This window comes from Branchiostoma belcheri, unplaced genomic scaffold (genome assembly GCF_001625305.1).
Source record: "Branchiostoma belcheri isolate BF01 breed outbred unplaced genomic scaffold, Haploidv18h27 scaffold2, whole genome shotgun sequence".
In the NCBI taxonomy this organism is placed as follows: Eukaryota; Metazoa; Chordata; class Leptocardii; order Amphioxiformes; family Branchiostomatidae; genus Branchiostoma; species Branchiostoma belcheri.
The window spans coordinates 3,857,621-3,871,231 of NW_017803490.1; the positions used below are offsets into that span (position 1 = coordinate 3,857,621).

Sequence of the window (13,611 nt, forward strand, 5' to 3'; positions counted from 1 at the left end):
TCTACTGTCACCTACATTAAGTCACCCGCTGGTGTCCTGATTTGACCTTTTTTGTCCTTAAAAGACCTCTGGAAAGTGATTTTGCACTGTTTATATACGAATGGCAGTCGGCTGTAACGTTACTTCACAAGGTTACGGTGATTTGCAAGTCGCAACCGCCAGCACGAATTCGAAGCACTAAGCAAAATCCATTCTTTAAGCGCAACTTAAAAATGCGTAAAGCCACCGTTTACTCTCTTACGTGTTTCTTTACGCATGCTTTAAGATAGGATTTCGCATCTTGGATAGACAGCAAAGAACAGCACAATCCTTTTTATACAGTTTAGTCATGGTCTTTCGAGACTGTCTTACAGAAAGCGAGAGCGAGAGAGAGAGAGAGAGAGAGAGAAGTAGCAAAGAATAGTAAAGACAACATTTCACCAACTTAACCGTACTAGAATAAAGTGCATTACCATTTAACTGAAAAAAAAAACTAAAAAAAGTGTCCATATTAACAACACGATGTGGAAAAAATCTTATAATGTGCTTGTTTTTGAAATTACAATGTACAATTTATTTCTTTATTTGCATGTTCATGCCCATGGGGCTTAATATGCATGCATCGTAGTATGATGTTATATGTATATCATACTGAGTAACTTAATACATAGGATAGAAGGATAAAAGAATAAAGTCTTAGAAATTACTAGAGAGTACATTTTATCTAATCTAGGTCTAAGATTTCATCTCTCTTTTTAAAGCAACTGGAGATGAATTCATATAGTTTTTCGATTGTGTGGTCATTGAATGTACAATATAGCGAGTGGGCGTCTCGGTACATTATGTATCAGCCTAGAGTGGTGCGGCAGGGGGCGATTTTGCACCAGTTGACTACCTGAATCCAACCCCAGCTCACGGCGTGCATGTACGCCTCTCCAACATCACATGTGCCCCGCTCAACTCTCTCAGCTTCAAAGCATGTTTTACCTTCTTAACATTTCAACGCCGCGTCTCAGAATTTCAGACATCTTGCCACGGTTGTCTAAAGCATTTTTGTATGCAAGAAATCAGGGTGTTTTGATTGAAAACTTGTCTGCTGTGGGAAGAAAAAAGGTAGACAACCGGGATAGAATTTCTGGCTTGTTTTTGATATGGTTATTTTTCTGCTGCAAGAAATAACAATTCATAGACACATTCATAACAAAATTAAACGGTCCATTGAAATACTATAGTCGTTCATAATATGTAACAACAGTAGTTCTTAACGATACTATTCGGTACAATACAATAATAGGAGACAGGCAACTACTTGTCTGGAAAAAAACTTACACTTCTACTACTACGTTAGCTATTATGAGGTTTGACTTCTCTTTTGAAGGCAGTGGATAATGAATAGTCCCACATTCTGCACAATGAGTGGGTTTTGTGATCTTAGTAGAAACGTAGTATTTTGGTGAATGCAGTAGAAAATGGAACAAATTTTGTTAGACAGTGTCCTCACTATGAGACCTACAGAAACAGTATATGTCGTTTCCACGTACATATAAATGCTATAGATGTACTTTTGTCTGTATCTCCTGTGTATAACGTTATGCCTATAAAAGGCGAGGCGAGTCGGGCAGACTTCATGTTTGCAAACAAGACGCCGGACTGCCTAATACGGAATTCCACCAAATCCATTTCGCCGGGAGTTCCGCTCCGTTACAGACAGCCCGAATAATGTTTTTAGAACACAGCAGATTGTAAGTCCGGCAGACGGTCTGAATTTCATCCATACGTTCCTATTTATTCCGTGGATTATGAGCCCAGGAAGAGAGAAACCCCGTTAGCCTGGGTCTTAACCCGCCTTGTTTTTTTTTTCTCTGTGTGATGAATTCACTACTAGACCGCCGTATGCACCTGTCTGGAAAGCCTGCATGCATGACTACTTTGTCCGCTTTTGTTGTCGGATTTCCAGACAAAAAGATGAAATTTAAACACAACAATTGGGCGGCGCAGTGTCTATGCGTATTCTTTGAGTTGGTATCAAAATACAGGGGCCAATAATCTACCAGTGTCTAGCCGGGACGCCTATGTGTAGTTGACTAGCAGGCAAACTCCGCTGGTAAAGTATTCAATAAAATGTTTAAAGTGTTTAACTTGAACTAGAAATTATGTGTTTTCTGAGGTTTAATAAATTGCTGTTCCTTTCTCTCTCTCTCTGTCTGTCTGTCTGTCTGTCTCTCTCTGTCTCTCTCTCGCACACACACGTGCACACAGAGACAGACAGGCACACACACACACACACACACACACACCAACACACACACACAAACACACACACACACACACAAACACACACACAAAAAACATCTCACTATCCGATCTGTATCTGTATATAGCCGGTATAATCGCCCATCGGCGTAACACACCAGCTTTACAGGCACGCGGCGCGGTGGCAGCTGACAATAGATCATGCTTGCTTCCGCTTCTTAAATTAAATCAAAAGTGTTATGACTGCGTCGTACTCCAGTCGGTAGAAATCTTTTGAAAATCTCACCATTTTGATGAAACCCTTCACAAAAGTTAGTCACTGCATGTAATACATGACAATAGATTTTCTGTAGCTTTCCGACAAGTATAAAAATTCCTCAGGAGTCCCAAAGTCCTTTGAACAATTTTTACTTCTAATACCCAATTTTAGTTGAGATTGAAACCTTCCGTGCAACCCTCTTTTTATTGATGCATTACCAAGCGTTACCATGGTAACAAAGCCCAGAACTGATGACGTTTATACGAGATAGTGCCAGGCTCTCCTCAGGCGCTATGTGGAACGTTTTATTACGGCATGAAATTTTGAACAGTATATATCTAAGGTTTATAGTGCTGGAAATTACACATACTTGTCGGACAATGCCACGAACATTGCTCTAGGCTGTAACAATGATAAGATAGTTTATGGTTGGCTTGGTGTTGGTTATGAAAGACCTTATTTGGTAACGCCGATGTCGATACTAAATATGTAAATATAAAAACCATATTTGTCCATGCACCATATCCGTTCACTCCTGGACATTTATAAACGAATCATCGGGACTATATAACAATCCATCGTTGCGATATATATTTACTTCGTGAAAATGTTACAGTTTTAGTGCAAAACTCGCTTAAGGCACCTTTAAAATATGTCCGTCTACAGACCCTTGGAGGTACATTTAAGAAGCCTTACACATATTTATAGTTTTCGTAACGCAACTTATGCCGACTCCTTAGGGTTCTACGCTACTAGAATCTAAAAGCGGTCTTATGGTGTTACGGTAGTCACTTCCCTTCAGCCATTTTGATTTTCCTCGCCACTTTATACAGTGCAACAGGTGGTCGTGTCATGTAGCTAGTGTCTACCAGACTCCGATGTTTTTTTCTTAATTACTGGAAAAATATTAGAAATTGGGCAAATAGAGGACGCCTAGGGAGTGCATTTTACAACATGTGTGGAACACTAAAAGCTCTAAATTGCTACTATTTTGCAACCACCCATTGTAGTCTTGTAGGGAATACCATATAGACTTCATTCTGTATTATTGCACCTAGGTTTTTGTACAGTAACGTTACCAATAGATTCACGTCTACAATTGTATATGTATATGTCCTCAAGGACAAAATGGTCTTATGAAAATGTCGTGCGGGAAAAGATCTGTCTCCTTTTTAATTCAAACCATGTGCCGGCAGATCTAGCCACACACCCTAGTGGCGGTACTAATGGAGGTTATTAAAAGCTCTCAACAAGGTTATGGTGAGATATGCGCCGTACGCCGCCATTTTAGCATAAATTCAGGGGGCGTTTTGGCCAGTATTACACAAATGTTAGACTCAAAGCCTACCCTCCGTACGTATGCATACTTTAAGCATGACTATATACGTTATAGCCTCGGAATTATCCACATTATGGACTGTATTACGCAGATTGTTTTGGATTGAATTTACGAAAGACAAACATATGACAACCTTCTCCGCGGCCGTCGTAGAGGCTGCATCAAGCCTCAAGAACTCTTCCCGACCACCAACCGACCAAGGTTGGCTGAAGTTTGGAGGCAGTCTGACCAAATTTAGGCCATGCCTACCTTTCGATATGAATCGAATTGAATTTGAGTTAGATTTGAGTCAAATCTGGACCCAGAACACTGAAAGTACTCAAGAACACCAGCCATTTTGAAACATTCGGCTGGTACAGCTGTACAGTATCCAACCTCGCCGAACAGCAGCCAACCACAGCCCAACTTGCTCCCGACCTTCTCCTAACCATGGTTGGGGGGAGCTCGGCAAGTGTTCGAGGAGGCCATATTAGGTTATGTGTGACAATGGCCTAAGACAGTTCATCATGTCTGGTCCACAGATATATTCCATGTAGTGCATGTCACCATGTCCAGATTCCCGAAGCTAGACTATCAGTGCATGCAGATAATGTCCCTCTGCTATACTCTTATCAATGATATTTTGCAGTCATATTATAGAACTTTATTGACACGACAAAAATACAGCGACTTTCGTAATGTCTTAAACTACATTTAGACATACAGACAGATTCGTGGGTACAACAAAATTGACCTACGTACAAACAATAGATGAATCAACCTATTCTATTTGTTCTAAGGTCTAAACATTCTTTGATATCTATAAAATAAATGTAGGATGGATCAGTCTTATAGTGTTGTTTAATAGTTGTTGCCATACACGGTATTTAGTAAGATTGTCGAGCACTAAAGTTCATTTATGCCGTCTACAATAATGCCCTCCGGGTCCGCAGACGAAGCGCCGCCAACAAGGCGTCCTATTGTGGCACCCAGAGACCAAGACGAATTCAAAATCGCCTAAAGCGGCGGCTGGCCAGATTTCTTTTTCTGTGTGCATTGCGCATTTTCTAACTCTATCTGTATCAGTATAGCCGGTATAACACACCAGCTTCTGTATAAATATAGCCAGTATAACCACCCTTCGGCGTAACACACCAGCTTCGCAGGCACGCGGCGCGGCGGCAGCTAGCTATATCACACCGAACGACTTGTTACACTCAATCTTTGCACATTTAATTGCAGGAGTTGTTTCAAGCTTTCTAGTGATGATGCCCCAACTGTGCTTGGTGGCAACGAGTTCCAGTCTACCATAGTTCTGGGGAAATGCGAGTTTTTGAACACCTCAATTCTTGGTTGAGTGCAACGCTACATTCAAGACAGAATACTGCTGTCATAGCATGACTATGACTAAAACATTATCTAAAATACCACCCAGGTACATGAAGGAAACTTCTTAATTTGTTTCACTTACAAACCAGTCTGTTATGCGTACGAACAGTAATTAAAGTTGTTTGTTCAAGTCAAATATCTTTAGGCAAGTGGAAAACACGTTTAATTGGTCTCCATGCTGTCACAACGCGCCCGACGGTCTGACTGGAGCCGAGTCGCGTGGGACCAGACTACATGACGAACTTGACTCCATACCACGTACTGATTAGCAATATTAGTTACAAAATTAATGAAAGTCGTAGTTCAAGACAGTGAAGGAGTAACGACATCTTGCTATCTCAGTTTTTTCCTCGTTTTTCCCGGTTTGTTTCAGTTTTAAATGGATGTGTTCCTCTCAGCCCATTTTTAATGCTGGTATCAGGGGTACTGCATGACTACTAAGCACGTCAACGTTGTTCATTATATTGTTAAAAGTTTCCAAAGTTTTGCATAAAGATATCGTTTAGACTATTAATCTATCATCATTACGTTTTTCCAAACCATCAAAACCATTTTGATATGTACTAGAACAATTCGGACGATTTGTTTTGAGCACTGGAGCATTTTTCTTTCAACGCGGGAAGATAAAAAATGAAATAAAATAAAATGAACAAAGCACAGAACAAAGGTTAGGTATTCATTCAATACACTCTTGTATTCGGTAGCCTTGAAAAATTTCAGTTATGTACCCTGTACAACTGTTGTGCAATAAAGTTATTGATATATTTAATAAACACGAAGGCAGCTAAAATTTTTAAATCAGCTTGTATCCATTTCAAACTACGGAGTAGTCTAAATCGTCATATTATTTCATAATATACAGGTTATAATATACTATTGGTAAAGCGAATGATTTTTATTAGTTAAGCATTTTAAATTTTTTTTTATCCAATGAGTTTGTTTATGTCAACACAATAGGTAGTTTTCGCTCAGGTCTTCCTCAGTAGACTGACCCAGTGAGGCTTGTCACGTGGCTTCTTTGAACTGTGACGTCAACACTGGGTCAAAGGTATCTGGAAGACGATGTCGGCCCCCGTCGCGGTTAAGTGAAGCCACGTGATAATATGTAGTTATTTTCCTGTCAATACTTTCTGATCATACTTTCATACTTTCCCTGAGAAAAATCTGCTTAAATCTCGCTATGAAAACCCCTCCAGTCTTATGCAGCTGAAAAAAGCCTTTTTATAAATTATTTGACCAAAAATGGACATATGGGGCCCTCTATACATGGAATCGCTCACTGTTGACCGAAGTGCGCTCAACCGTCTCCTCTGTATTGAGTTTTCCTAAGCAGCGCTTAGCAGCCACATCGAGCGGCACAGGTGAACACAAATACACCTTTTCTCTCCCCCCGTGCGAACAAACACACACTACCAGGCGGCGCGCGCCTCGCGTGTCCCCGCCACGCGCTCCCCGCGTAATCCCCTCCTCATGAATATTCATGACCATCGATTTATCGGTAGTATTCATGTTGCGGGGCCGCGTGATTTGGTATCGTCCTGGCGGTCTACGCGTAGCACGTTGGACCTCGCTCTACACACACCTACACACTCTCTCTCGCCGCTACACCGCGGCGCGTTTTATGCAAAAACATCCCCAGTGGATAATAAAACTGTCTGAGATAGATGCCAATACACATTTCGTCCTTTTTCAGTCTCCCTTTTCCCTAAGGCCCGTCTGTAAGGCGCGACAAGGCACACTTTGGGTTTCGTTTCTACGGAAAAAAAGCTCAAATATAACGGCCCAGGAAACAATTTTTTTCTCATCGTGTGCCTCAAATTGACGTTACCGAAACACTGTTTTGAGAATATTTTTTCTGCTAACAAACTTGCTAAACAGATAATTTAGTGGTTGATTAAACCTCACTTTTTATGAGAGCATAGCAAGCGTAGCATTTAGTATAATACAATACAATACAAGACTAGCTTAAATCATGGGGAAATGGAAAAATCATTCGTCCTCGATTATATTTTGAAATTGGTTTGTTACGCCGCCCCTATACTGGCTATAGGCGTATTCTTGGAAACCAGAGCCGAATGACTAACACTAGATCTATCACTCCTGAATTAGGCCAAACATTAAAACCCGTTCTAGCTAATCATGTACGTTTATTACACACTTTTATCAGACAATTGATACGTGGTACAACACCTAAGAGTCCAAACTCTCTACCCTCTCAGGCTAGCTATATTACATACACTCGTATGTACATTGTATCCACAAATTTATCTTGACAAATCACAAGTCACGATAGTCCTGTCTGCGAGAGTACGCTTAGATCATCGTTCTATTTATAGCTCAGAACAACCAGTGACAGGGCTAGCGTCCATATGATGTGCCGTATATCTACCTATGCTTAAGGATGCATAAGTGCGAATACAAGGACATCATGGCTATATATTTGCAATTATCAATTGTTATTCACAAAGTTGTCTGACGTTTTTTGCTGTCATTTTCTTTGGAATACATATAACCTTTTTGCTAGTGTCATGTGTGCAGTGTTTACGGGTATACCGCAAGCAAAACTTAAAGTTACAAGCAATAGCGTTACCAAGGTGTTACTGTGCAGGTTTTCTGGCTTTAAGCTGGCTGTATAAGCCGCTTCTTTCCGGTTAAAGCCGGTTGTGTAAGCCACTTCTACTGCTATTTAAAGCATGCACAAGTTGACCTTTATCATCAAGGCTTGCCATTTCCTATGTTTTGGTAGGATATGTTGATAGGAAGAGTAGGCATATAGACTTAAAACGTGCAGGACAATGCCATGTTGAAGGTCGTATTGTGGGCTCAAATAGAGCGGTTTTCCCGCCACAAAAGCGTTTTGGACGTCCTTTTATTTGCGATTGTCTTTCACTATGACTATGAATTATATTTTTGTCAGAGTATCAACATTTTAACTTTAAAACTTCCTAAAAACATGAGCAAGTTGCATCAAAAACATACAAATATCGTGTGTATTTCTCTAGTTTGGAGTTGAAATTTGCCTCTCGAAATACGGGAAATAGGATTAGAAATGCGAAAATTTCCTGAGGGAGCATGCCCGGGTCTATACCCTAGATTTCAGCCAGCTTTACCGCTCGCTAGGTTGGTTCTCCCCCAGCCGTCGAGCCTGCTGGGAGCACTGCCCTCGAGGCCGGCCGCCGTCAGCAACCTGAACAATACAGACAGCTCTAATCTCGTTTGCAGACGACATTTTACCTCAGAACTGGGCCTACTGCGGAAAATGATTGGCATGGATTTGGGTCGCTGTCCTGTCCCCTTAGGTGCACTCGAACTCAAGTCAGCTGGTTTTCTAGGGCGGACACTGAATAACAAGTTTTTTTTTTATAAAATCACCCTAAAAACAATTCATTTGGCGATGAAAGTTATTAGCGTAAACGTACAAATTGCAAAATCATTACGCAGCAAACCGAAATACGTTTTTTTAAAACTTCGTAATAATCTTCTAGTGTATAAAATCTTTTTTTTAATATATATTCCAACATGTAATCACAAGACGTGGTGACGGCACACTCAAGTTTTTTTTTACTTATATTAATGCCGCCACCAACACAGGGGACAATACAATACTCATTTTCACCTGAGCGAAACTTGTAAAAAGTAATGACTAATTCTTGTTACAGTGTATGGTATTTACTTTAAGCTTTTAGCCGATAGTTGTCCACTTTTGTCACCGTAAAAAAACAGCAAACGACTGAACATTTCCATCCGTTTAGTCGCACCCCAGGATACATTTTGCTTCATCTCCTAAGTAGCATTAGAAAAGCCAAGGGAGAGCTTTCAAACCGTCGGATTACAAAAAGAAAAACCAGCTGTTTCTTTGTTTGAATGTGGGAACGACAGAAATGTATGCTGAGAAAGTCTATCATTGCCGCCACCCACACTTTAATAAACGTTCTCCAAGTAAATACAAGGGAAAATCACACAAAAAAATGTAAATTCACGCGTCAGAAAATCGCATTGCCTAGCTCCAGTACCACAGCGCCGTATATTCTAACACTGGTAAATTTGCCACTTGCTGTATGCACTACACAGCAAAGCCCCCGTTTTAAACACTAGTGCTACAATTTCTGGTCTTTGCGCCACTTTCTGACAAATCCCTTTAACGTACATAAACGGGCCAGCCAATATCGACTGTCCTAATAGGTTTATCTCATCCAAGTACAATTACTAATCCAAGCCTTTTACACATATCGATGTTTCCCACTGCCGTATTGAGCGACTCGGCGTGGCGGTACAATACAACGGAAACCTGGGCGATCGCTCCTAACTCGTTTACCCTGGACCAAAGAGCTTCGGACAGAAAACATCGCGGAACATTGTCCCATGGTGTGAGAGGGGATTAATTGAGAACCCCTAGCGTGCCCTCACCCCCATTATCCACAATGGTACAGTCTATACCTCACGATTTTTTTCGTGTTCATTTTAAAGCGGTATGATTCTAATAAAGGTTTACATCGCAATTAGCTTAACTTAAGAATCACATGTCTACAAAAACGTGCTGTATACATGCTGAACCATGTTGTGAGTATATATAATTGGTGGTATTAATGTAATAAAGAAGAACTGTGATTTATTTTTGATATAATCCGTGATCAGCTGAGTTCTGATCATTCGTTGGGATAAATAAAGAACGTAGTGAATGTACCGTTAATCTCAGTGACTGTGGTCCCAGAGAAACATAGCTCAGCATTGTGCAATGGTTCGCCAAATTTCACATTTCTGGCTCAAAATGTATCTGACGGCGATATTTTGTGTTTTAAGATCACCCCTTTTTTAGCAAATAGGTACAGTCCATCCGCACTGGCCTATGACGTTGCCTTTCGCGCCAACCCCCAATTACGACCATTACGTATGCAAATTCGGGTTGCGCGAGGTTGAATGTGGGGCTAGCTTCAGTACAGGTCGGACCAACACGCGTGTGAGAAGAGGGAACAAGTGAGAGGAGAGACAGAATAAGTGAAAGTGACATTACAGGGAAAGGCTCGCCGTCGTAGACCAGGGTCCACTTCTTTTTTTGTATTTATACACTCCTCTCCTTACGTCTCCTTGTTGTTCTTCTTTTTCTTTTTCTGTGTCGCTAGTTTGGAAAGAAAAGAAGTCACACCGCCTTCGAAATGCCTGGAAATATGGCTCTCGTCAACGGAGTGCACGACACAGGGAACGTAGTTACGGGGAATACACCGAAACAACTCAACGGCCTCACCGGTTCCACCATACCCATGAAAGACCACGACGCTATCAAGCTATTCGTCGGCCAAATCCCACGAAACCTGGAGGAGAAAGACCTCAGGCCGGTCTTCGAGGAATTCGGCAAGATCTACGAACTGACGGTCCTGAAAGACCGCTTCACGGGCATGCACAAAGGTAAGGGTTCGGTGTAATCTGTCTGCGGCGTGTTGTTGTTATTTCCCGGCTCCATAACCTCCACCTCCCCGCTGTATCATCCTAGTTTTCGTACCCCGTACATGCCATGTGGTTGGAAGCCGTGATTGTGTGTTGATTGGAATTTAGTTAATGTTGTCGTGATTTAGAATCGTTAGCCGTAAGAGAAACGATCGGCGGCACGGCGTGATTTCTTTGGTCGCCCCCCCCCTCGACTATCGCTCAATAGGCGAACAGCTGTTCGTGAACCCACGTTTTCGAAACCACCTGTCCCCGCTCTTACAACCAGCGGCCGTTTCCATAAAACACACCGCTACATCCCCACAGCCATCCCCGCAGCAAAATCGGCCTTATTTCCAACACTCCACAAGGAATATCCTGCCATGTCACGAAAATTTGAAGCTCCGAGATTTATTAGTATTTTATTAGACCAACCAAGGTCGGATTGCTACCCGCCCGGCCGCTGTCTAGCGGGCCCTTTGTGTTTTTGTCTAGCCTGGCGCGTTTTCGCCAGAAAATTAAATCGCAATCTTCTTCTAAAATCATTTCTCTAAAGATTGAATTTATTTCATCAAGACAGGGTATTTTGTTTGTCTTCTGTGTCCAAAAAACATTCAGTTTTTAGCGGTGTTCCCTCGACGATGTAATTTGGGATGAAATATACGCTGCGGTGTCATTTGTTTTGTTTCCATGTCGATTTCCAACACACCACCTGCCCCAAATGAAAACGGCATCTGTAATACCCCAAATTGTCAGTCGCTACATTTTTAATAGCCCACAATTCTTGTAAATCACGCTTGTCTAAAATGTGGCCGTCTTTAGTACCGTTTTAAATGTTGTGTAGCTTGTAGACTAGACTGAATAAAAAATGTCGTATTTTTCGTGCGCTGAGCATCTCTTTGTTGTGTGTGTGTTTTTGGTATGAACCAGGCTGCGCTTTCCTGACATATTGTGCGAGGGAGTCTGCAATCAAGGCGCAAAATGCCCTCCACGAACAAAAGACACTGCCAGGGGTGAGTACAACATATATTCTCCACCACAAAAAAATTAAAAATTCCCGATTTCACCCGCTGAACACACACACACACGCGCCAGCACCCGATATTAATTGCAGTAAACACAATGGTCAGATGGCCGCTGATGTGTGGCTATTGAAATGCACCGTTAGTTTTTCCCACCCACTATTTACACGAAACGATACACACAAACACACAATACACACGTACATTCAGACCAGAAAAAAACGCTATTATATCGTGGTGTAGTGGCCGGGTTTAAGGATTTTGTCACCTACATTTTGTGACAGACCTAGATCGTCATACCGATGTTTACTATAATTCCTTACTGACAACGCCGGCGAAAATATACAATAAAATACAAAGTAATCGTAAGAAGAGGGGACAGAAAACTATACCAAGGTAAGTGACTCATCTGTGATGCGTTTTTATAGCTGTGAAATATTTGCAGACATATTTGTTGGTTTGTAGAATGGCAGAATACGTGTAGGTGTTGTTGTGGCGGCGAGCGTCCGCTAGTTGGGGCACAGGCCACATGGAAACCTTAAGACCAACAACGGCACACGCGCCCATAGGAGACATCAATAAAAACGTGATTTTCCTATAAATTGGCCAAATTTAACAATCCTTCTAAAAACATACAAAATATTGGTTGAGAAATACTTTTAGATGGAGAAATATTAAGATTGAGTAATTTTTTTTCTTTTGTTGAGTTACAATTGGGTAGAGAATTTGGTGGGACTTATGTCAGCAGATGTTGTTGTCCCTAGAAAAAAAGGTATGTCAAACAAAGAGTGCTGCCAAAAACAGTCTGGTAGGATATGAGATAAATTGTAATCATACAAAAGCATTTGTGACGTACACTATCCAGACACTTTGTTAAAAACAGTATGCTTATGACCTATTGTATCATACATAGTTGTGGTGCTTAGTACATATTGATATGAGATAAATTGTAATCATACAAAATCATTTCTGATGTACACTATCCAGACATTTCGTTTAAAACAGTATGCTTATAACCTATTGTATCATACATAGTTGTGGTGCATAGTACATATTGGCTTGGACAAGAGTGATTATATATGATTGGTCATGTTGGCAGATATTCTAGGTGATAGCCAGCTTGTAGGCTATCCATTGTGTCATTCAATATTGAATCAGCCAGCTTTAGTTACCAAATAATAGATTTTTCATCCGTATTCAATTTTTCCCCCTGCAAAGATGGGAAAACATACAAATCTTTTAGGAGATAGGATGGTGCGTGGACACACCACGCTGCATATCAGATATTGGCTGTAGTACTCGGGGAGTAATTACTAATAGATTTTACACTGATTTTCTCCATAATTAACATCTATTGGAGAAATTCAATCAGAGAGACTTAAATGGCAGCAATTAATAGGGAAGCGTGGCATTCACGATGTACACATGCACCATAACATGTATGGTTTTTGTTGTATCAAAACCAAATCTGAAAGAGTAAAATGTGTTGTCTTTGTTTAGACTGGCTCAAAATGGTGTCAAATTTCGTGCAATGGACAGACAAGCATTTTGAGGTTCAGACAATCTAGCTGATTAAATTTCAACTGTACAACAAAAACAAGCCCTTTCTTTCCACGAAACATGTTCAATATTTTACTAGAATTGTTATTTGTCAAGATACTACTCTTGGTATCCTTAAAAACTTAGATTCAAGGTGTTCGATTTGCTGAATGTAGGGATTTTGTCCATAGAAATGAAAGGTTATGCAGTCTAAGCAGTCAGAAAGCCAACATGTTGTCGGTTGTATGTGATTTATGTGCCGATGGTACGGCTCACTTCCCCACACAGTATCAGGTTGAACAGTAGACTGTCGTGTTCTGTAGTCTCACGTCGGTTTACTCAGCTAAGGACCATGGCATGTTAATATTAATACCTCCGATCAATAATTCATACGGTGTTTGTCACAGATTCGTGTCACATTTAAAGCAGAT

The 13,611-nt window shown here is 41.0% G+C and overlaps 1 protein-coding gene across 9 annotated transcripts in view; it reads left to right on the top strand.

The window, feature by feature from the left end:
* Window positions 1–10,130: 10,130 nt before the first annotated feature.
* The window catches only part of LOC109468585 (CUGBP Elav-like family member 3-A), a 235,717-nt gene continuing 232,236 nt past the window's right edge, over window positions 10,131–13,611 (top strand). For all 9 annotated transcript variants that reach the window (XM_019766879.1, XM_019766881.1, XM_019766884.1 and 6 more), the window contains exons 1-2: window positions 10,131–10,601; window positions 11,550–11,632. In XM_019766879.1, the coding sequence (XP_019622438.1) occupies window positions 10,352–10,601; window positions 11,550–11,632 (333 nt within the window). In that variant the 5' untranslated portion in view covers window positions 10,131–10,351. The remainder of the gene's footprint in view (window positions 10,602–11,549; window positions 11,633–13,611) is intronic.